Source organism: Apium graveolens, chromosome 2 (assembly GCF_009905375.1).
Source record: "Apium graveolens cultivar Ventura chromosome 2, ASM990537v1, whole genome shotgun sequence".
Classification (NCBI taxonomy): Eukaryota; Viridiplantae; Streptophyta; class Magnoliopsida; order Apiales; family Apiaceae; genus Apium; species Apium graveolens.
The window spans coordinates 54537516-54562672 of NC_133648.1; the positions used below are offsets into that span (position 1 = coordinate 54537516).

At 34.6% G+C, this 25157-nt stretch overlaps 1 protein-coding gene across 2 annotated transcripts; it reads right to left on the minus strand.

Annotated features, from left to right (window-relative positions):
• Nucleotides 1-1151: 1151 nt before the first annotated feature.
• LOC141705942 (uncharacterized) lies at nucleotides 1152-3660 on the minus strand. 2 transcript variants are annotated; one of them, XM_074508800.1, is made up of 4 exons: nucleotides 3630-3660; nucleotides 2461-3166; nucleotides 1678-2367; nucleotides 1152-1588 (listed from the first exon to the last, which is right to left on the minus strand). In XM_074508800.1, exons 2-4 carry the CDS (start codon nucleotides 3127-3129, stop codon nucleotides 1511-1513), a joined length of 1437 nt encoding a protein of 478 aa, XP_074364901.1. In that variant the 5' UTR covers nucleotides 3130-3166; nucleotides 3630-3660; the 3' UTR covers nucleotides 1152-1510. The 2 variants fall into 2 exon arrangements, with proteins under 2 accessions (XP_074364901.1, XP_074364902.1); XM_074508801.1 differs by lacking the exon at nucleotides 3630-3660 and having other exon boundaries at nucleotides 2461-3270.
• Nucleotides 3661-25157: the final 21497 nt, after the last annotated feature.

Sequence of the window (25157 nt, forward strand, 5' to 3'; positions counted from 1 at the left end):
TTGGTTCTACTCGTCACGAGATTTGATTCGACTACTTGCACGCCCAAATCGGAGTTCGATAACGCCTTCGAATCCTCGTTTGATTATGAAGAACACGATAAATTCTAGGAATTTTTTCTGAAAATTATATAATTTTACTGTATGTTTATGATTATCTGTACAAAATAAGATACTTTATTGCTTATTTATATTTACCGAATATTGGTACCCTGTTAGATCATATCGGATATAAAAATAGAATACTTAATCGTTAAGTATTAATAAAACTGATCCAATTCGATACCAGTTTTAGGATAATTATCAAAACCAAGCTTTTTATATATACAATCTTGGTATTAGCTTTTGATTACACGAATTACGAGAAGATAATATAATAGTTAAATTAAAACATAAGCTCATTAAACTTTTCTAGTACTGAAATAGAGTAAGATATGGTAAAATTTGGCAGTTAAATTTAGAAAATAAAATGAAGAGTGGAAAAGAAAGAAGAGGAAACAAAGGGAGGGAAAGAAAGAAAGAAGAGTAAACAAAAAGGAGGAAAATAGGGGGCATCACAGATGTGCAAAATGAGCCAAAAAGAAACGGACTTTTGCTGCAAACTAAAGGAAGCATACACTTGGCAGAAAATCGAGTACTTCAGTTACACACTCTGCAGTTTAGGTAGCACAAACACACATTTTGCAGATTTGTCATAGTTTAGCCACACATATTGTAATTTACTCTTTTTATTATTGAATAAATAAAATAGGATATGTATATTGATGTCTTAATAATAAGTTATGTTCTAGTGTTTTATGACACTATTGAGAAATTGTTGAAATACTTATTTATTCAAAATACCTTAAATTTAAATTTATGACAAATTTTTAAGATATTCTTGGACTTACTTTTACAAGAACCAGAATTTTGATAAAAAGTATTATATTTGAACAGAACCAAAATATTCGGATTTGAGTAAATTAATAAAACAATATGAATAAATGTAATGCAGCCATAGCCTAAACCGGCTCAATAGTTTTTAGAAAGCCGACCTGGCCAACATCTTTTAGAAACTCCTAACCCAAACTTTAAAATGCAAAGTAGGGACCTGACATACATATTTGTGCATCTTTAATATTTTCATCGATTATTCTTCTTTTACGGTATAATATCATGTAGTTTTCTATCTGCATCCATGGATCCTTAACTCATACTTCGTCAATTAGCAAAAAAAAGGATAGGAACTCCACCAGCCAGCTATGAGAGTAGTATCGCCAATATATTCATTCTAATGTAGCAGAAAATTCATATAGTGAACCAAAATGCAATTTTAAATCTGCTAACAAGATAGTTAAATCTTAAAGGGAAACTAAAAATGTTCATTGAACCTTAGCTCAAAATTCTGTCAACTACTAACGCCATAAAATACTTCTCTGCTGCTGGATTTGTTGAAACTTGATTCACCCCATGACTACTACCATTTGGAGAACTGTCTCTTCCTCGTATCTCATCTGCTTCCATTTTCCTTTGGCTATTTGGGCATAAAGGATTTGAGGCCGTTGTTTAAAACCGAAGTAGATATCATACATGCCCTCAATAAGTTCAATGCCTGCAAAAACAAGTTAAAGTTTGGATGTAAGCATGTCAGATTAGAATTAAGATGTTGTTTCATTATTTTGTTCTGTGTTTGTGCTTTACCTCTTCCGGGCCTATGTTGATCTCGTGTTCCTCAACATCACTTGGAGAAACTTTCAAACTGTGAAGATAAGTGATAAAAGTCATTGATGAAAACGGAGTCACAACCAAGTCGTCTGTCACCAGAAACATTGTTGGCCCTCTTACGTATTCCTTTGGATGTTCGATTTTCATTACAGGACCAACCTTTCTAGTCAAATAGAAAGTCTCCTCCTCAGATGAAGGGTCAGTCTTGGTACCATAATAGAAGTCTCGACTCCATTCTACCTTAAAATATAATGAATGATAGGAGGCAAAATCCATTTCAGGGTATAATAAAAATTGTCTTAGTGCATCGAATTTGAAGTGTCTGCCAACATCCAGATTTGGCAGGCTTTTATGTAAATTTTCAACGGTCCCGTTCGATAAATAACTTTTACCCAAAAAAGTAATGATCCTTCCTAAGGGCATCGCAAGGAAACCGAACAAAAATTCCACAAAATCTTCTGCAGCTTGAGCCAACAATATTTTTTTATTCGACTTTTGGACCACTACTTTCACTTTCTTGTTTATGAAATCGTTTATGTGCTCTGCGCTTATCTGACGCTGAAAAGATGGTGCGACTACTATGGCATTGACAATATCTTTCTTACCAAAAACCATATCCGTCAAAGGCGTCTTGGATAATATGGAGTTCTTCAGCAGCTCAAGAATCTACAAGCAAGTAAAAGGCGATGAGGCATAGCTGCATAGATAAGAAGATTGATAGTGACATGCAAATGTAATAAAAGTTCAATTATAAATTACCTCATGCGAACCAAATTGAAGAGTTGCCTCTTCAAGAACTCCGAAATCTGAGATTCCAGAGCTATCTAGTATTTCAAGGACTGAACCCACAGTATTTGGAAATACATTTAGATCATCGCTGACAATAAAAGATGCCGTTTGGGCAAAGAAAACTCCATCGTTACCCTCCCTTGTGTCATCTTCATACCTTATCGGCATATTCAAGTACTCCCTGCACTGTCTGCATTTTGCAATATTGGAAGTGCTCAGAGAGGGAAAATCTTGGTCTAAAGTGCATCCCAAATTTCGACAAATAAAGTACTCAGCAGGCTTAGTATCGTCAATATTGATCTTAAGACGTTGGCATTGATATTCTGCAAAATTTTTAGTATTAGCCAGCAGATCCTTGCTTTCTTCCGTCACAAAATACTTGGCATCAAGATTGCGCACACTCCTACATAAAGTGTTGAAGTTTCCAATATTCACTCGCTCTGATTCATCAGAATGGTTAGCCTTAGCCAAGAGTCTGACAATTGTCCCCATTGGCAATGTGAGGAAGCTGAATAGAATATCAGCAAGATCGCCATCTGCTTCAGCAAAAACTACTCTTTTCTTCTCCTTATCTACCACCACTTTCACGGGAATATCAGCTTCTCTTGAGGCAGCCTTTGAACTTACTACAATTTCCATAGTAATCAAATGTTCTTTTTACAATGAAGCAAAGATGCTGCAATGGTTTAGACACAAACATTAATCAAAACAATAATAATGACACAATAAAGAGACTACGGAACATGTTATACATCATACAAAATTATATTCGCAGTTAAGTACATAATACGATCACATATTAACATCGAAATCCGATTACAGACGCCTACAAAGCAACCATCTAATGTCCAATAGTTATACAAAGGCCTATAACCGAAAGACGGTATTTTTTTAGGGTTCCACATGCATTATTCAATAAGTTGTTTTTCTTATTCTATCATACAGTGGTCAACTAATTAGACAAAGAACATTAGTCCAGGAAAAAGAAACCCAATATATAACTTAACAGTACCGGTAAATAAATATTAGTATTTGTGAATCGGGCCTCAGTAGGTTGAGTATATATACGAACAATGAAATTAATGGTTCATCAACAAAGTAATCGCCTATCGAAAGATAAATGCTGGGAAAATTAGCACCTTGGTCTTGACAGAGGCTTGCGCCTTGCGGTGTTTTGATGCGAATGGTATCCTGACATCCCGTCTTCTATATTTATAGATAACCAAGTGGGCCTTGGGTTGACAACTTTTGAGGTTGGAATGTTGGATATACTCAGTTCGCAACTGGGCTGGATTTTACTCACAAAATATTCCAAACTGGGTCGTCTATTTACCCACCAAAGCAAAGACGAGTGACAAATGCCAATTACTCATTTGGTGGGATACTGACATAAATCCCGTGCGATGCACGGATTCCCATTAATATTTTAAATTTTTATTTATCCAGTTATATTATATTTTTAAAATATTTATATAAATATATAATAATTATAAATTTATAATAAAAATAATAGAATAACATGTGGTCGTAATTTAGTAGAATAAATAGACTATTTCCAGTAGTTTAACAATTTAGTAGTTTAGAAGATATATAACACTATTATCTATATCTTTTAATAATATGATAAGTTGTATTCGTAGTTTAGTAGGATAAATATACTATATTTAGTAGTAGTTTAATAATTTAGTAGTTTATTAGATATATAACACTATTTATCTATTTTTGTAATAATCAAAATTAGAGAATTATCGTTGAACCAAACCGTTGAACCAAATTATCTCTATTCCGGCTATTTTAGTATAGTATAGATATAGATATATGGGTTGGGACGTACATAAAACCAAAGCTTAATAAAAGTATTGTGGTTTCCTAAATACGATTTTTTAATTTGCGGGGTCCGATTTCACCTTTATAATCGACTAGCATAAAAATCCGTGCGAGTTATGGGTCATTTTTAACAATATTTTGTAATGTAGAGATTGTGATTTTTAAATTTTAGTTTGCGCGAGTTTTGTTAGAAAATAAAATAGATAATCCTTTATAATTTATTTGAATTGTACAAAAAATATCACCCTAAGTAAATTACACTCAATGATTTTTTTAGACCGTTGAGTAATTAAATATTATGTAGTATTTACAGTTATATTTTTTTAGTCTTTGATTATTCTAGTTATGATAGATATTTTGGGTATATGCAATCGTTGGGTTAAAGATATAACGATACTAATTTTAATTTGTGTTAAGTCCGATATTTATGGGTGTAAGGTAAATGATCATGTTGCATTTGGAATCGATAATGTCTCTGTCCAACTCCAGTGATCTTGTATTAAAGTATCAGTATAAGGTTATTAGATTCATGACATATGTATGTTAAATGAGATTTATGTATTTTAGAATATGTTATAGTGTTGACTGTGTTGATATACGTCAGACATGAACTATTTTCTATTATTGGGTTTAATACAATGTTATCTAATCATTGTCGACTTTTATTCGTTAATTATTTCTACCTTTTTCAATATACTAATTCAATAATAATATTTATTTATCTAATCAGATAGGTTGAAGGCCATATCGATATCAATTGGATCCATAGTTTGCCATCAAGAACACATCTTGAAAGTCTGGGTGATCAACAGATTTTGTGATGACTTATGTTATGTTAAGTCCAACAAATAATAACCCATCTTTGGTCAAATTAGTAAATTTGATATAGATTGGTTGTTGAATTAAACTTATTAAAAAAAATAAACACATTTTAATGATACAAGACATTACAAACACTCTGTCTTATTGATTAGTTGTCTTTGTTGAACTCGTAGATTAAATTAACTAAACCTATGTAGTGAATCGGTTTACATAGCTAAATGACGAATATTTTTCAAAAAATGGATAAGATTTCAAATTCAAATTAAGTTGAAGTATTTCAAGTATTTTTTTCAACAAAAAAAGTCGGGTGAAATTATGATTTCGAATTCAACTAAAGTACATAAACTCTTTATAGTCATAATATATATATATATATATAAATTCAGTTTTCTAAAATTAACTACACAAATAATCCAATAATTACACTTAAACTTAAATAAAATGTCTAAGTATTAAACGACACTCACATATTATATGTATGATAAAAAAACACAAGTGATAGTTTGATTTATTGATATAAAGATATATTGTTGAATGAGTAGACTCATGTTCGATTCTCAATAACAACATTTTTTAAATATAGTAAATACAATGGCAACTATATAATTTCACAAGAAAAAAATGTCTCACTAATTTTATCACCTTGTTCACTTATTGTACATAGTAGAGATTTTTTCAAACAGTGAAATATTAAAAAATAAATCATTTTAGTATACCTTCGTAGTTTTAACGGATCTTTTGACATCTAATGTCAAATTCCGAATATATTTAAATAGGGTTAAATATGAAAGTGGTCACTCACCTGAAGACCATATATCATTTTAAGTATCAAACTTAACGAGGTGTCATTTGAATCGTTAAAATCATAATAAATATCAAACAGATACCTCAAAATAAGTGCTCGAACATAAAAATTATTTTTATGGAGTTTCATATATTTTTATTGAATCCTCTTACAACCAAATGAAAAATTATGAATTCTAGTATTTTAGATAATATAATGAGATTTTTAAAAATTTATCTATTATATTTTTTTTATTTTTCAGTTTTGAATTATGATTTAAACAAAAATAATTAGTAGATAAATTTATAAAAATCTCGTTACGTTATCTAAAATACTAGAATTCATAATTTTTCATTTGGTTATAGTATGATTCAATAAAAATGTGTAGAACTTCATAAAAATAATTTTTAGTTCCTAGACACATACTTAGAGTTATCTATTTGATATATATTATGACATTAGTGAGTCAAATGATACCTCGTTAAGTTTGATGATTAAAATTATAAATGACCTTCAGTTAAATGACTAATTTGATATTTGACCCTATTTAAATATTGGGTCAAGTCCCAGAAAGAATAATGTACAACCGGTTAGTAAGTTTGATACATAATATCAATTGACTTGACCGTATAAAGACCTCAAGGATATTAATTTTTATTAATTGTATATTTAAAAATATTTATCCTTATTAGTAAGATATTCTCGTCGACCTCGTAAGTTAAATTTACTAAACCTAGACGGCGACGATATATTTTCGGTCGAGACATGTAGTCAAATTTCTAGTATTTTTTTTAAATGGGAAAATTCTGATTTCGAAGTTAGTAATTTTGATACATAATATCAATTGATATGATCCTATAAAGACCTCAAACAATATTATTTTTATCAACATAAGATATCACAAAACTTCCCCTTATTGGTAAGATTTCTTGTCAAACTCGTAATTTAATTTAAACCTAGATAGTGATGTTATATTTTCGGCCTAGTGATATTTCTTGTATTTTTTGAAAAATAGGTCAAGTTCTGATTTAGAATTCGAAATAATGGCTTGATTTTCACAGTAGTTCGTTTGATTATGTTTTATTCCTAACACATCATTCCTAACCAATCAACTTTCTCAAAACTAACCATTCATGCTTCATTAATTTTTTTCACCTACTTATTGATATGAGTCACATTCTTATTAGATGAGATGAGCAGCTGACGCATGTTTCAGACCGACGAGATTTTTTTTTCATTTTAATGAATAAATATTTATAGTAGCATATATATCACAAAAAAATAATAAAATATTATGAACTCTTAACATATCACTATATTATATAAAAATATTATGAGCTCATTTTTTTATCGTAGGAACCCGCAGCCGCTACCCTTTGGGTGCGCACTGGATAAACCCTACGGGCTCACGCAATAGCCTCCAAATCACGTAAACCAAGGTAAACCGTATTTAAGCGATAAGCTCTGGCTCGGGAGGCATAATCATAAATTCTCTTCCCGTGAGATTCGAACCTGTGACCAAGAAGATAGTTATCCCCTCTTTAACCAACTGAGCTCATTTCACTTTTTATGAAATTAATTTTCACTAATAAGAGATGAATAGAAATCAGTTAGCTGAAAAATTGTATCGTATGATGATTAAAAAGATATAAAATCTAAATATGTTAGATATTAATGGCAACATAGGGGGTAAATGTGTTTTCTTGATTTTTAGCCTTTTAAAATCTGTTTGGATATTGTGTGTGAACAAAACAGTTTGATTGTAGAGATATTGTGTTAGCAGAATTAAAATAACAACCACAACAAACAAAATATTTCAAAACTCACTTAATTTGTATTAATTAAGTTTGTCTTGCTACAAATTCTGAGTTCTTAAAAATATAAGAATTCAGCTTCTTTCTTAAGAGAGTACAAGAAAATATTGATCTGTTTGTTACTACTAAAGCAAAGGACCAGTATTTATTTTATAGATTAGTAAACACAGGTTTACACAACATGCAATAAGATGTAATTAACCCTTTTCTAAGCTATCTCCATTTCTTTCTACTTTTTTCTTAATAAATCTTTGCAAATCTTGTAGGTATGTGACCATCCTTTGTCAATTAATCTTGGCCCTTGATCTTGCACTCTTCAAGCTATTTTTGTAGACTTTCCAATCTAAGTGAATAGATCATTTGTTGATCGATAATCTTGAATTTTTAACTTGTCTGCATTACTGTATTTGAGGTTCATGTCGAGATCTCCAGTTTGTTCTATAGAGAAGTGACATCTCGATAAGTATAATCACTTATCGAGATCTCTGAGTTCTCTATAGGTATAATTGACTTGTCGAGGTCTCTGAGTTCTCTATAAGTTTACTTGACTTATCGAGGTGTCTAGATCTCTACATGTAGAAATGACTTGTCGATATCTCCGAGATCTCTTTATGTATTTTGACTTGTCAATATCTTTGAGATCTCTAATGAGAAATTGACTTGTCGATATCTCCAATCTTCACATCTTCATTTGACTTGTCGATATCTCCGAGTTTTCTATATGCAGAAATGACTTGTCGATATCTCCAATCTTCACATCTTTATTTGACTTGTTGATATCTCTGAGACTTCTCTATAAGCCATTTTGGACTTCTCAATAAGCCATTCTGGAGTTCTCGAATGACTTCTCTGTATAACTTGATCTATGACTTGTCGATGTCTTGACTTAAAACATTTTTCATAAAACAGATTTATTCAACTCCAAGCTTCTATATCTTTTCTCTGAGGCATGATCTACTAGATCTTCTTCCATAGTTTATTCTTAGGCTTGAAACTATTTACAGAAAAATACTCCAGTCTAATCTTCTAACCTTTTTATAGACTCAAGAAATACAATACATAATACAGATTTAGACTATCGTACAACTAAATCTTAGGGCTGTTAATGTGACTTAGTCTTGTTATTATAAAGGCGTGTCTTGCACAACAAATTGTATTATCCTTTTATAAGATAGGTACCATGATGACAAAATTAAAATTAAAAAATTAATATAGTAATAAAAGTTTATTTATAAATGTAAATAATTAGGTGTTTTGAACTTGTGAGTTTGTTTTTAGTTTGGAAATTTAGGGTCTGTTTAGTTTTGGGGTTAAGGGGGGTTGGGTTGGGTTGGGTTCTATAATACCATGTTTGAGAAAAAGAAATTAGGAGGGCTGGGTTATGGGAGATTTATTGAAGGGTTGGAGGGGTTTATATCTTATAATAAAACTCGTCATTTCCAACACCCCAAATCGCGTTGTTAGCTTATTTTTTCCCCAATTTCACTCGATCACTCTCGGTGCTCCTTCTACTGGCTCATCTCTGATTGCTCTCTGATGTGAACGTCTGAAGGTATACTCTCTCTCTCTCTCCCCCTCTCCCCCCCCAATCTCTCTCGCTCTCTCTTTTTATAGTCGCACTCTCTCTAACTCCCTCCATCTGTATGTCTCTCTTATTATTATTTTTTAGATGTGTAATCTTTTGTACTTGCTTTGATGCTTTTTAATTAAAAAGTTTTAATCTTTGACAACACGACCTAGATTAAATCTATAGGCATTATATTAATGGCTTTTATATTATGGTTTTTATGGGGTTTTATTTATCTTAAATTAACTGAAAATTGAATGATGGAGAGTCTTGATTGTATGTAATGTGACTCATACTTGTTAAAAAAATTTATGATATGTTATGATAGGGGCCTAGCTCTGATGTAATTGTGTATATGTTGATTATCGTGTCACAATTATCTAAGTCTTCTTTAGCTACAAGCGGATGCTTATTCGGGATCATTTTGAATATGCGCTCTCCTCTGTCCACGGATGTCGATTTTAAAGTCTTTTATGGCTTGTGTGTTTTCACCTAAGTTCTTAATAATTGTTAGTATATGAATACTTGTTTATTTAATTTGATTTCTGATTTTTTTTTTATTTTTGTTCTATTGTTGAATTTTGACAATTTTTTGTCAAATATATCGAACAAAAGAACTTCTGAAAATCATTGTACATGGAGTACTCCCATGGACGCTGCTTTGATTTTGTCACATCTTCATGAACAAGTTGCGGGTCATAAAGTAAATGGGAAATTTACACAAGAAGTATTGACTAACATACAGAATGATCTTCAAGAAAAATTCCCAAAAAATTTTTTAGACAAACAAAAGATACGAAATAGGATGAAAAATTTAAATAAAATTTGGGTTAGAAGTTATGATATGTTTAAAGAAAGGCTTAGTGGTTTTGGTTGGGATCCTATTAAGAAACATTGGACTACAAAGGTTGAGGTTTGAAAGTAACTAATTGAGGTAATTTAGCGTACTTAATTGGTCTTTTGTCCTGGTTTCAATCATTCTTGTTGTACTTAATTAAGAAACAAAGATTGCCTAATGCATGCATTAATCTCTCATAGTACTTAAACCCTTCACTTCCTGATGCATTTTGTATAAATTATAAAAATGATATGGAAGGCAAGAAGCAAATTATTTGTTTACGTATATATCGCAATTAAGTTCCTTGGTTAGTTATTTTTTCTCCAGCGTATTGCTTTTCTTGTTTACTTCTTCCTAGATTATTACAATCATGTTTGGAAAGGCTGTCTTGTTAATCTGACTAACAATGTGCTTTTTAAAACTAATAATTCCCTAATTTTTGGTCAATAGTTTTACATGTGCATATCAGAAATTATGTTTGCTCTGTTAGATATATTTGAGATGTCATGTCTAATATGATTTGTGTTTAGTTTTCAGAACTTAACAACAAGACAAACCAGGACTTACTGAAATCAGGACTTACTGGAAGTCATAACTTAATATCAGAACTTAAGGTCATATCAGAACTTAAGTGCGGGAAGGCTTTCAGATAAGGAATGCGGCTGATTTATAGGAGAGAATATCTAGACTAAAAGAATAGAAGATATGCATGAAAAGAGTTAGAAGAATAGAAGACTTGTAGAAGATATCTGATTGATATATTTTAGGAGACAAAATTGTATTCCATATAAATTAGAAGTTATCTTGTAACTATGTACTATATAAACACAGACTTAGGGTTTACACTATATGTGTTATCATTATCGAGAAGATTATATATTGTAACCTAGTAGCTCTTAGTTATATTTGTTCATCACTGAGAGAGAACATCAGTTCATATTGTAACAGAGTTTATTCAATATACGTGATCTTTGTTACATACTTGTGTGTTGTGAATATGTTGTGTACTTGATGATTACCTAAACAAAACATCTAAGTAGATTTTACTTAGTGAAATAAAGTAGCACTCGACGGATAAGAATTATAGTCCCGACGGATAACTCATTATAGTCCCGACGGATGATTAACTTATTATCCATCGAGTGAGTAGCTTATGTAATAATAAGTTTGTAGCACAGTGTTGTATGGACCTTTGTATAGAATCTGAAGTAGCATATAAGTCATGTTGACTTTAACTAGATATGCAGAATAGGTTGATTAACTGTACATAAGCAATGTCTTGTAATTCTGTATAAGTGAAATGAAGTCAAGTGCCAAAATAGCTACCTACGGATGATTAACAAAGCTTCGACGGATGATCAAATGACTATCAACAGATGTTTAACATAGCAGTCGGCGGATGATCAATCAAGTCATCGACGGATGATCTGAAAGTCGACGGATAATCATATCAAGAATTCAAACATCAGTTGAACAGTGAAAGCTGACACACAGCCGTTGAGTTGGATACAAACACACTGTGGAAGCCCATTAACCGGGTAATAGAGGACGAAAAGCAGCAAAGATCAAGACTGTTAGATTTTATATTTGTTCAGTCTTTTTGACTTTGTAATCTTGGTAATATATAAACCAAGAGAGTAGCAAATAGAAAAACAACTGAGATAGCTAAGAAACAACAACAGAGAAATCTTTGTAAGCACTATCTTTAGCATTTCCTGTGTTCTTAGCAGTTCTATTTTTGTAAGCAGCTGTGAGCATTTCTGCACACAGAGTCCTCTCGATATATTAAATATATCTCTGGTGGAATTGTTTAAATCCACCAGAAAGTTTTTAAAGACTCTTGTTTTTAATTACTTATGTTTTGATTCATTCAAGTTTACATTCCGCATTGTGCTAATCAAAACAAATATATCCATAATCGAGTTGAACATTTTTATTTCAAGAAAAAGGTTTAAGAATTTCATTCAACCCCCCTTCTGTAATTCTTGCTATATTGTTAAGGGACTAACAATTGGTATCAGAGCAAGCTCTTAATCTACAAAGAGTTTAAAGATCAAAACAATTCAGCAAGATGAACAAGAAAGATGTTGGAGTCAAGATTCCTTTTCTTGATAAAGATAATTACCATCATTGGAAGGTAAAGATGCATCTTCATATGCTTTCTCAAGATGAGGCCTATGTGGACTGCATAGAAAGAGGCCCTCATGTTCCAATGAGAGCTGCAACAGGAAATGAACCATCTGTTCTAAAGCCAAGGCATGAATGGTCTGACCCTGATATTGAACAAGTCAGGAAAGATAAAAAGGCCATGAACATTCTGTTCAATGGTGTTGATGCAGACATGTTTGATAACATCATCAACTGCAAGACTGCCAAGGAAGTTTGGGACACAATACAGATAATCTGTGATGGTACTAAGCAAGTAAGAGAAAATAAAATGCAGCTCCTGATTCAGCAATATGATTATTTTCACAATGAAGAAAGTGAGTCACTCACTGACATTTTTAGTAGATTCCAAAAGCTACTAAATGCTCTTAAATTGCATGGAAGAGTCTATCAGACTAAAGACTCCAATCTGAAATTTCTCAGATCTCTTCCAAAGGAATGGAAACCAATGACAGTCTCATTGAGAAACTCACAAGATTATAAGGAGTTTACTTTGGAGAGACTGTATGGCATTCTAAAGACCTATGGGCTTGAGATAGAGCAGGATGAAAGAATGGAGAGAGGAAAGAAGAAAGGAGGATCCATTGCACTAGTGGCTGAACTGGAAAAGGAGAAGGAAGTGAAGATGGAAGCTGTGGAATCAACTTCAAAGGTCTGTGAAAGCAAGGGTAAAGGGCTAGCTGCTGAAAGTGAAGATTCATTGAGTCAAGATGACATGGAGGACATTGATGGGCACCTAGCATTCCTTTCAAGAAGATTTGCTAAGCTCAAGTTCAAGAAGAACTTTGGAGTTGCCAAGCCAAATAGAAACATGGTGGATAAATCAAAATTCAAGTGTTTCAAATGTGGCTTGGCAGGGCATTTTGCAAATGAGTGTAGAAAGTCAGATTCCAGTAAGAAAAGATTTGAGTCTGTGGATTATAAGCAAAAATACTTTGATCTACTCAAACAGAAGGAAAGGGCTTTTATTACACAAGAGAATGACTGGGCAGCTGATGGTTTGGATGAAGATGAGGATGTCAGCTATGTCAATCTAGCCCTTATGGCCAAGTCTGATGAAACAGAGACAAGTTCCTCAAGCAACCAGGTAATCACTACAAACCTTGTACATTTATCTAAAGCTGAGTGTAATGATGCAATAAATGACATGTCTACAGAATTGTATCATTTGCGTGTTACATTTAAGTCCCTCACTAAAGAAAATGCTAAAATCAAAGAAAACAACTTGTTTTTGAGTGAGAGGAATAATGTGCTTGAGTCTCAGTTTGTTGAGTTTGAAAAACTAAAAATTGAGTGTAGAATTGCCAAGGAGGAATTAACTGAGTCCTTGAAAAAGGAAGAAATTTTAAAGAAGCAGCTCGATCGTGAACAGGAGGTGATTAAAGCATGGAAAACATCCAGAGATGTTCATGCTCAAATCACCAAGGTCCAAGGAATTGAGTCTTTTTGTGATGAAGCCTGGAAAAAGAATAAGGAGAAACTAGAACCTATTTTGGTAGATGGATTGCTGACAGATGTAGACTCGACGGATGATGAGGACTATCCGTCGGATAACAAAAAGTGTTATCCGTCGAATGATAAAAATTCTCATCCGTCGGCTGTGAGCAAACCCATTAGCAAAACCAAATTAACCAAGCTAAATGAAAAGTATGGGTCTGTTTCCAAGAACTTTGTTTCAGGAGAGTCAAGTCAAGCCAAGAAAGGGAAGAAGGCTAATGTTGGTCACATGACTGTCAAACAGTTAAGTGACAGACTTGAGAAGATAGAGGTAAAAACAGAGACTAAAAGGAAAAATAATAGGAATGGTAAAGTAGGGATTAACAAACATAATAACTACACACCTGGCAAATATGCTCCTAGAAAAATCTGTGTCAAGTGTGGTAGTGTAAATCATTTGTCTATTAATTGCAAATCTGCCATGCCTACTCCCATGTCTGTTCAGCCTCAATTCTCTAACATGAATGCCATGCCTCCCATGCCTGTAAATGCTATGCCTACACAGAACATGAATGCACAGTTTGCTAATATGCCATTTGCACCTAATCTATATTATGTTGCATACAATATGCCTCAAATGCCATTTAGCATGCCTTACTGGAATAACATGTTTGCACCAAGCATGCCATTTCCTGTTAGCCATAACATGCATAATAATTCTGTTGCATCTAGTGGTTTCAAAGGCCCAACCCAAATGACTAAGGAAGAATCTGAAATTCCTAAGTCAAATGAGTTAAGACCTAAGAAACAGAAGAAGAAAGCTAACAAGGCAGGACCCAAGGAAACTTGGGTACCAAAATCAACTTGATTTGATTTTGATATATGCAGGGAAATAGAAGGAATCTTTGCTACTTGAATAGTGGTTGTTTAAGACACATGACTGGTGATTCTACCCTGCTCACAGAGTTTGAAGAGAGAGCTGGCCCAAGTATCACTTTTGGAGATGACATCAAAGGTTATACTGTGGGATATGGCTTGATTTCAAAGGACAATGTCATCATTGAAGAGGTTGCCTTAGTGGATGGTCTCAAACACAATCTGTTGAGTATCAGCCAGCTTTGTGATAAAGGCAACTCAGTAACCTTCAACAAAGAAACCTGTGTTGTGATTAATAATCAAAAAAACAAAGTGGTTCTCACTGGTGTGAGAAGAGGAAATGTGTATCTAGCTGACTTCAACTCAACTAAAGTAGAATCTGTAACTTGTCTTCTCAGTAAAGCAAGTCAAGATGAAAGTTGGCTATGGCACAAGAAGCTATCCCATTTGAACTTCAAGACCATGAATGAGCTGGTAAAGAAAGAGCTAGTTAGAGGCATTCCTATGGTGGAGTTTACAAAGGATGGACTGTGTGATGCCTGCCAAAAAGGGAAGCAGATTAAAGCATCATTCAGGAAGAAACTTGATTCAGCAATTGAAGAGCCTCTACAACTGCTTCACATGGATTTGTTTGGACCAATCAATATATTGTCAATCTCAAAGAAAAGATTTTGCCTAGTAATTGTAGATGATTTCTCAAAGTTCTCTTGGACCTATTTCCTAAAGTCCAAGGATGAAGCTAGTGAAATCATAATGAATCACATAAGGCAAGTTAACAATCATCCTGATTTCAAAGTTAGAAGAATCAGGAGTGATAATGGAACTTAGTTCAAGAACTATGTCATGAGAGCATTTTGTGAGGAAAATGAAATCTTGCATGAGTTCTCAGCAGTAAGGACTCCACAACAGAATGGAGTAGTGGAAAGAAAGAATAGATCTCTTATTGAAGCTGCAAGGACAATGCTTGAAGAATCAAAGCTACCAACATACTTCTGGGCTGAAGCTGTAAACACTGCATGCTACACTCAGAACATCTCTCTGATTAATCAAGCAAGATGCATGACACCTTATCAATTGTTCAAGAACAAGAAGCCAACTCTGAACTTTCTTCATGTCTTTGGCTGTAAATGCTATATTCTGAGAAATCAAACTGACCAAAATGGGAAGTTTGATGCTAAAGCAGATGAAGGAATTTTTGTTGGATATGCTGTTGGTAAAGCATATAGAGTCTACAATCTAAGAACTAACATTGTTGTTGAATCAATACATGTTGTGTTTGATGATAAAAAGATTGAAGGACTAAAAGATGGAGATTACCATGAGAGCCTCAAATTCGACAATGTTGAGATGGTCAGTGATGAAAGTGATGATGAGAGTGATCAAGAAACAGTGTCTAAGGATAATGCAGACAAATCTACTACAAATGAAGCACAAAACTCAACATCCGTCGAGTTAAATAATGCTTCATCCGTCGGAAGGCAATCTGTATTATCCGTCGGAAGACAACCTGCCTAATCCGTCAGTACTAAAAATTCACCATCCGTCGGGTTATCAAAAGGAGCAGGAAGTCAAGGCAGATCACCCATAGAAAGCACCCCAATCTCAAATCAAAGATCCACAAACTCAGGGGGAGTTTCCAGCAATCAAAACTCAATCACACATCAAGACAACATTGAGGTCTCTTCATCTAGGGCTAATCTACCTCAATCAAGAAAATGGACAAAAGATCACCCCTTTGAACTGATCATTGGTGATGTTTCTTCCAGAGTTCAAACCAGGAGAGCAACTCAAGAAGAATGTCTATACAGCAGCTTCCTGTCTAAGAAAGAACCAAAGAAGGTAGAAGAAGCCTTGTTAGATCCTGATTGGATTTTAGCTATGCAGGAGGAGCTAAACCAATTTGAGAGGAATAAAGTATGGAAGCTGGTACCCAAGCCTACAGGAAAGAATCCAATAGACACCAAATGGGTATTCAGAAACAAGATGGATGAAAATGGCATAGTAGTAAGGAACAAAGAAAGATTGGTTGCTAAAGGCTATTATCAGCAAGAAGAAATAGATTTTGATGAAACATTTGCTCCTGTTGCAAGACTTGAAGCCATCAGAATCTTCTTAGCCTATGCAGCCCATGCCAATTTCAAGGTCTATCAAATGGATGTCAAAAGTGCCTTTCTAAATGGAGATTTGGAGGGAGAAGTGTATGTCAGTCAACCTCCTGGCTTTGAAGATCCAAATTTCCCAGAGTATGTCTATTATCTACTGAAAGCACTTTATGGACTGAAGCAAGCACCTAGAGCCTGGTATGACACTTTATCAAAGTTCCTTTTGGAAAATCACTTCACAAGAGGTACTGTAGATAAAACTTTATTTTTCAGAAATGTGAATGGCTCTAGCATACTTGTTCAAATTTATGTAAATGATATTATTTTTGGCTCTACAGATGAGAAACTTTGTAAAAAGTTTGCCAAACTGATGCAAAGCAAGTATGAAATGAGTATGATGGGAGAACTAACTTACTTTCTTGGTTTACAAGTTAAGCAAGTTAGTGATGGAATATTCATTAGTCAAACTAAATATATTTTTGATCTTTTAAAGAAGTTTGATCTAATGGATTGCACATCTGCAAAAACTCCCATGGCCACTGCAACTAAGCTTGAACTAAACACTACTGAAAAGTCTGTGGATATTTCAAGTTATAGAGGCATGGTTGGCTCACTTCTGTACTTAACAGTTAGTAGGCCAGATATAATGTTTGCTACATGTTTGTGTGCTAGATTTCAGGCTGATCCTAGACAGTCTCATTTAATAGCTATTAAGAGAATCTTCAGATATCTCAAAGGAACACCAAACCTTGGCATTTGGTATCCTAGAGATTCTGGCTTTGATTTAACTGGTTATTCAGATGCAGATTATGCAGGTTACAGAATTGATAGAAAAAGCACAACAGGAACCTGTCAATTTTTAGGAGACAAGCTTGTGTCCTGGTTCAGTAAAAAGCAAAATTCAGTTTCTACTTCTACTTCTACAGTTGAAGCTGAATATATTGTTGTTGGCAGTTGCTGTGCACAGATTTTATGGATGAAAAATCAATTGCTAGACTATGGTTTGCAAGTAGAAAGAATTCCTATTTTCTGTGACAACACAAGTGCAATTGCCATCACTGAAAATCCAGTGCAACATTCAAGGACAAAGCATATAGACATCAAGTACCATTTTATAAGGGAACATATAATGAATGTTACTGTAGAGTTATATTTTGTTCCAAGTGAGAAGCAACTTGCAGATATTTTTACCAAACCACTGGATGAATCCACCTTTTCTAGGTTGGTAAGTGAGTTAGGTATGCTTAATTACTCTTGAACTTATCTGAATTATTTTGCAAGTTGAAAAGTAGCCAGAAATTTAACTGATTTTTAGTCTTGGATGAAAATTTTGGCTAAGTCAAAATTTGCATCTCGACGGATGACCATTATCCATCGAGTTGGGTCATCCGTCGATATACAAATTGTAAATAAAAATCAATCACTTTTCTGGAGTACTTTAAAGCTCGACGGATATCAACTTATCCTCATCCGTCGAAGTGTCTAAATCTTAACCGTTAATTCCCTGAACATTATCCATCGAGTATATTTACAGTTTGTAAGCATTACACGACGGATAATGGGTGGAATTTTTACAGTTTATTTTAAAACGACTATTTTAGACAATTTCTATTGGGTAATTTACTTCTCTTTATTATTTTTATCAGTTGATTTTGAGTAAAGTATAAAAGCTTATTTCTTTCTAATCATTTTCTTTTATCATTCTCAAATTCAACTGTGTTATTTCATTCTCTCTCAAGCAAAAATCCTCTTTCTTTTCAAGCTTTTCTTCTCTAACAATGGCACCCGTAGTTAAGATCATGTCACAGACTGGGTTCATCTATGAGAAGAACAACTTCACCGCCTTGGTCAATAAGGGGATTCAATAATCTGAAGACTATCATAAGATGATGGACTTCGTGAACAACTGCAAGCTAAGTTTTGCCATGCTGGAATCACCCACAATTTATTGTGAAGTTCTTGAGGAGATGTGGACAACAACAATCTATAATTCTAATGACAAAACCATCACTCTAACCATCAAAGGTAATGATTTCTGTATCAATAGTGATGTCATAAAAGCATGTTTCAAGATTCCTGATGATAATGTAACTGCACCACACACTGACACTGATATTGTCAATATGCTCAATTCCATTCATTATGCACTTCCTACTGCAAAACTAAGTGAAATTAGAAGACTAGGTCTTAGGAAGGAATGGAGTTACTTGTGTGATGTAGTAACTAAAGTCTTTTCTGGAAAAATCAGTAATTTTGATTCTGTGAACATTTCCATGCTTAACATGCTATACATGCTAGTTATAGACAAATATTACAATTTCAGTGACCTTGTTGTGTATGAGTTAGGTTTTAAACTAGGTGACTTAGCTAAAAGAGGAAAGAATATTTACTATGCTAGATTTTTTATGCTTTTGGCTAACCATCTTTGTCAAGAGATTGAACTTGAGAACCCAAACAACAAATTAGCTTGTTGGGTTCAAGAGAGAAGAATCATTGCAGACTTGAACAGAGCCAACCATCACAAGGATGTGCCAATGTTCTATTTTCCTGTAATGCTGACACCTCAGGTAAGTGAGGTAAGTTCATCTAGACCCTCAACTATTCCAATCTCTTCTATTTCTTTGACTTCAGGCATAGCTATGGCAACTGTGACAATGACCAAACAGTTGCCTACCAAAGCTGCCAAAATAACTACAATTTCTAAATCCAAATCAAAGAAAACCCCCTCTGGTATCTCTCAAAAGGTACCAGTTCAAAAATCTACCAAAACCAAAGAAGGGAGTGTGAAGGAGGGTAAGATAGGTGAGGGAAGGGGTGAACATCAAAGAAACCCAAGGATAAGGTTGGAGAGTTGAGTGAATCCCAGCCTAGCCACACTGCAGTTTCCCAACAAACTGTAGTGCTTAAAAATGACAAAAGCTCACTTCTAGCTGTATCCTCCCAAAAGGATGTGGCTATTGAACAAAGCTCTCATCCAAGAGCATAGGCCAAGAGGGTTAGGGACACAAGCTCACACCAAACTTACACTAGAAAGAAGAAATCCAAAACAACTGGGGATGCACAGGGCACACACTTAGTGCAAACTGGTGCTAAAGACACAATCCCTGCACCTTCTCAAATTCAGATTGATGTGGCTCCAATAAATGTGGAGTCACAACCAAAATCTCTCATTATAGAAGCCACTGAAACACAATACTCACCAACTAACTCACTGGAAGTGGACATGATAAACACTTCAATTCCTGATTCCCCTTCTTTAACTCTGTTGGGGAAGCCAAAATCCAGTGCAAGTGAGCATCATCTTTTAGATGATTTGTTGGCTCACTTGCCAATTCTTTCTGATTCTATTGTGACATCTGTGCCTCAAATAACTTCAATCAACACAGAGTCAACAATAGTTTCTCTTCCCACCTCATTTATTTCTACTTTCTCGATGGATATTGCTCATCCGTCGAGTAGTGATTGTATCCCGACGGATAAGCTTAACAGCAGTTATCCGTCGGATAACTTTACCACTCACCCGACGGATATCACTTATCCGTCAATTGTCACTGCACAACTTCAAACTTCAATAATTTCAAGTGCAGAAGATTTGGTGGTAATACAATCACTCTTAGGACTGAGAGAGGAGAGTGCATTGAGTGAGAGGCTGGGTTGCTCCCAGGCAAAAGGAGAGGAAAATAGTGAATCTCAGCAATCCATTCATTCAGGATTGGCAAAAGTGAGTGAGAGGAGTCCCACCTTAGTAGGTGAAGGTGAGGGTGTGAGGGTGGGGAGCCAGGGTGAGACCCTGATGTAACAAAAGAGAGAATATGAGAGAAAGGCAGGTACTGGAGATGTTAGGTCACACACACTGTAGACGGGGTGAATACAATATATAATACAATCAAATCGAACTTTAATATATTAAGTAACAGAAAACAACCTTTATTGAAACAATAAACTCTGTTACGGTATGGAACTGTTACCTCACAGTAGTGATGAACAAATATCATGAGAGCTGCTAGGGTTACAATGAATAATCTTCTCGAATATGATAACACTTATAGTGTAAACCCTATGTCTGTGTTTATATACTACACAGTTACAAGATAATCGCTAATTGATATGGAATATAATTATGCTTCCTAAAATATATCAATCGTATATCTTTTCTTCCAAGTATTCCATTCTTCACGGAACTCCTTCTTCTTGCATATCTCTTCTTATGTTTATCTCGATCTTCTTTCCTTTAATCAGCTACTTTCCTTATCTGATCGTCCTTCAGCACTTAAGTTCTGATATCTAACTTCTGATGATTATCTCCTGATAATATAAGTACTGATATCCTTAAGTCCTGACTTCCAGTATAAGTACTGATCAACAGTTAAGTACTGATTTGTCCTGTTAAGTAAGATCTGAAATCTAAACATAAATTATATTAGCCATGACATTATCAAATATATCTAACAATCTCCCCCAACTTGTAAATTAGCATAATATACAAGTTTAACAGATATTTGATGATGTCAAAAACATTAAGTACAAATGCATGAGAATTGGACTAGATAACTACAACTTACAGTCCTTAAAGCTTTACCAATATTCAACTTCTGATAACAACTTCAGTCTGTACAAATATCAGAATTTAACCAGTTTTAGATCTTCGACTTGGCTTCATCATCTGATCTCTCTGATGTCAGGAGTTGTTCTGAGACAGTTCTTCAACAAACATTTCTCAGCATATCTGAGTTCATCAATCATTCTCCTTTTGGCATCTTTAAGCTCTGCAGTATCTTCACCAGTTTGAAAGATTGCAGCTCTGAGATCATTGATCTTTGCTTTTCTCAAATCCTGATCCAGTCTTATGAAATAGGCTTTGTCAGACTCCAGATTGAATTCAAGTCCCTTAATACCAAGATATGTTCTGATCTGTGCAGTATTAGGCTTCATATCAACAATATCACCATTGTGATCTCTGTACTTTGGAACATATGTGCTGTCAGACTTAACAGAATAAAGCCTTTTCTGTCTCTGAATCTGTTCTTTTAAGTAGTTTGCAGCAGTTCCTGTTATTCTGTCATCCACTTGAAGTAAGAAAAGTACATGCTCCAATTCTTCAAAATACTTCAATGGAATGGCATTTTGTCTTATATGATAAACCCTACCATCTGTCATGAAATACAACATGATGTATTCTTTCAAGTAGGTATGGTAAACCATCTGTACAGATTCCAGTTGATTCAATCTCTCAGGAGTTGCTCCAATACCTGGTTCACTCAAGGAAGTTGGATCATTGGTAGTGTTATGTATTCTTCTTTCATCAGCACTTCCCAATCCAGTCTTATCTCTAGCTTCCTTTCCAGTAACTACTCTTACTTCAAAACCACTTGCAGTAGTCTTCAAAGGTTGAGTCTGTTTTGCTTTAGTGAATCCTGGTAGGAGTGTCTTTGGTCTATTTTCTGATATCAAGTTAACTTGAGCTATGTCAGAGGTTACTTGTTTCTTCTAAATATCAGAACTTACAATTTCTTGACTCTGAACAACTTGAGCCATGTTAGAGGTTGTTTTAAGAACTTTTCTTGAAGTCAGAGCAAGATCATCCTTTTCATCAGTAATTTCTTCATCCTCAGGAGGCACATAAACCTTGATAGGTTCACCAACTTTTTCTTTACCCTTAGATCTTGGATCTATCTGCGGTTGTGATCTAGCCAATGTTGCTTCAGTAAGTGTCCTTTCTTTGATCACAATGCCTTTGAGTTTTAGAAGTGGCTTTTTACCAGAAGCATCAGATTTAGATGTGACTTTCTCTTATTTAAGCCTGGCTTCTTCTTTCATTAAACTCTCCAAGTCCATTCCTGGATTTTCCTGAAGAAATAACTGTCTTAACATTTCCTCATCAAAATCTAAAAGTTCATCAGAACTTATCCTTTTACCAGTAGCAGAACTTATTCTCTTCCTAGTATCAGAACTTGTCCTGTGACTAGCTTGTCTTGATGTGAATCCTCTACACTATGGCCTCTACCCATTCCAGAGTTTCCTTGATCATCTTTTTCATTATCCTTTCCCGTCAGTGTCTTGTCAGTCTTGCATTTGGACTTAATTACTTTCTCCCCCTTTTTGGCATCAGCAGGTAGTAGAAGAGAGATAAGTAATTCCACTGAGGATTGAATTTCAGTTAGTTGTGATTGCTGAGAAGCTTGATTTTTCAGAATTTCATCAATCTGAGCTTGTTGATGATCTTGAGTCTTCTCAATATAAGCAATCCTGTCAATGGTAGGTTGGAAGAACTTTTTCTTATCAATTTTGCAAACTTGTTCCTGTTTGATAAAGTTCTCCTGAATCTTGTGTAGCTCTGCATGAGTAGTTGAATGAAGACCTTGTAGATGTTTAGTACTCAATGCAGTGACTCTAAGCTGGGTTTTGAAATCATCAGAATTTAACATTTCATCAGCTTTAGTCAAGTGCTCAGCAAGATGCTTTTCAGTTGGAACACATGAAACTGAGTTCCATTCCTTAGTCCACTCCTGACCTGCAGGAGTTTCACTCCAAGGTATCGGTGCTTCTCTGGTAACAAACTTCTTAACCAGTTCAGACTTTAGAATAGTCTGTTGAGGAGCATGTCCTGAAGGACCTGCTGTATCAGCATCTGCAGTTGAAGCAGCATCACCAGTATCTCCAGCATTTGCAATATCATAACTTAAAGAATCAGTATCTTCTGATAAGACAACAGTATGAGTAGCAATAGAGGCTTCAGCATCCTCTAATTGCTGATCTTATTCTAAGTTCTGATCAACAGCCAAATCCTGATGCTCACCTAAAGTCTGATCATCATCATCATGATTCAGAGAAGATGGTGTTGATAACTCTGGAGTTTGAACAGCAACAGGAACAGGTGTTGTAGAAGGATTAGTTGCTGGTGGAGCTTCTAAGAAAAGTATTTCAGGCACAACCAGGTTCTGAATATCAATTTCAGCACTTAGGCCTGGATCAACAGGAGAGACAGACTTTTGAACAGGAGACACAGATGGTGTGTTGGCCTTTTCAGTAGCAGCTTCCTTAGATGGAGTTGATGGAGAAGAAGTGACTGGAGCAAATTCCTTGTCTTGTGAGATCAGAGATTCCTGATCCCCTTCCTTAGCTGCTTCCTCTTCATCATCTGAAACTGGCCTTTTTGCCCTCTGTTTCTGGTATCTCTTTGTTGATTTGGATTCCTTGGGAGTTTCAGGGACTGTCATTCTTCTAAGCCTTTTGAGAAGCCTAGATCCCCCAATTCCAGAATCCTGCTGAGAAGTCTTTTTCTCAGCTTCACTTACAACAGGTTCTGAAGAAGGAACCTGTTCCTTTACCCAGATATTCCATTAATCAAGGTGAAACCGTTTTAATTCAAAATTGAAACCGTTCCCACTGATTTAATTATTTTTCACTGCATCATTAATATTCTGAAAAGAAATCAAGTGAAAATGACCAAGATAAATCATATGAGTAAGTACTGATAAAGGAAAGTCAGAACTTAAATTAAAACAAAATTTATACGGTCATCAGAATATCAATCAGGATTTATTAATGCATTACAAAATAACTTAGAGACAAAATCTTGAAATAAAGACAGATTTCATTAATATATCAAGAGAATACATTCATGAAATGGAAATTACATCAGTACTTATACAAGATTTCCCTAAGCTACTAAACCTAACATCAACAGCTTTAGTCCTAGCTAAGAAGCCTGACAAAGCTAATGATGAAGAAAAACAGGAAGAAGACAAGATTAAATCATTTCTTCTTCTTCCTACTCTCGACAAACAGAATGGCGAGTCGGATGATTCACTCTTGCTGGCGGAGAGCTTCCAGCCTTTCCTCCTCCAATCGCTCTAGATGGCGATGGTAGTCCATATAGAAGAACAGGAGTTGGGTCGGTACCTCCTGTAGGACAGAGTCCCATATCTCCTCAGGAATGGCTGTGACGTGCCATTCCTGCTGCCAGTCGGCACAACTTAGCTCCATATTGAAGTTTTGGTAGTTCAAAAATATGTTGTATCTAACCATTGTATTTTTGAAAGAAAAAGTATGAAGGTAAGTTTGTGAGAAAGAGTGTGATGGGAAGGCTGATGTGAAGTGGCTGCTTATATAGGCAAGAGAATGCCAGGAGACATAAAAGTATTTAATGCTGACAGGTAGATTTAATTCTACCTCATTTCCCCAGACTTGGAAAAAGAATAACATTCATTGGAAAGAGAAAACATGGTTGAATGCGCACAAGACACAAGTAAAAGTTGACTGTGCAAGAACGAGTACCATGAATCCTAACCATAGTGACTATTAATCTTCCACTTCACATGTTCTAGTTTGTACCGAGACTGTTATCAAATTTTATCCACAGATAAGTCAAGTAAAAAAATTAGACTGTAATATCAGAACTTAGACTTATTTCAGAACTTAACAGTCATCAGAA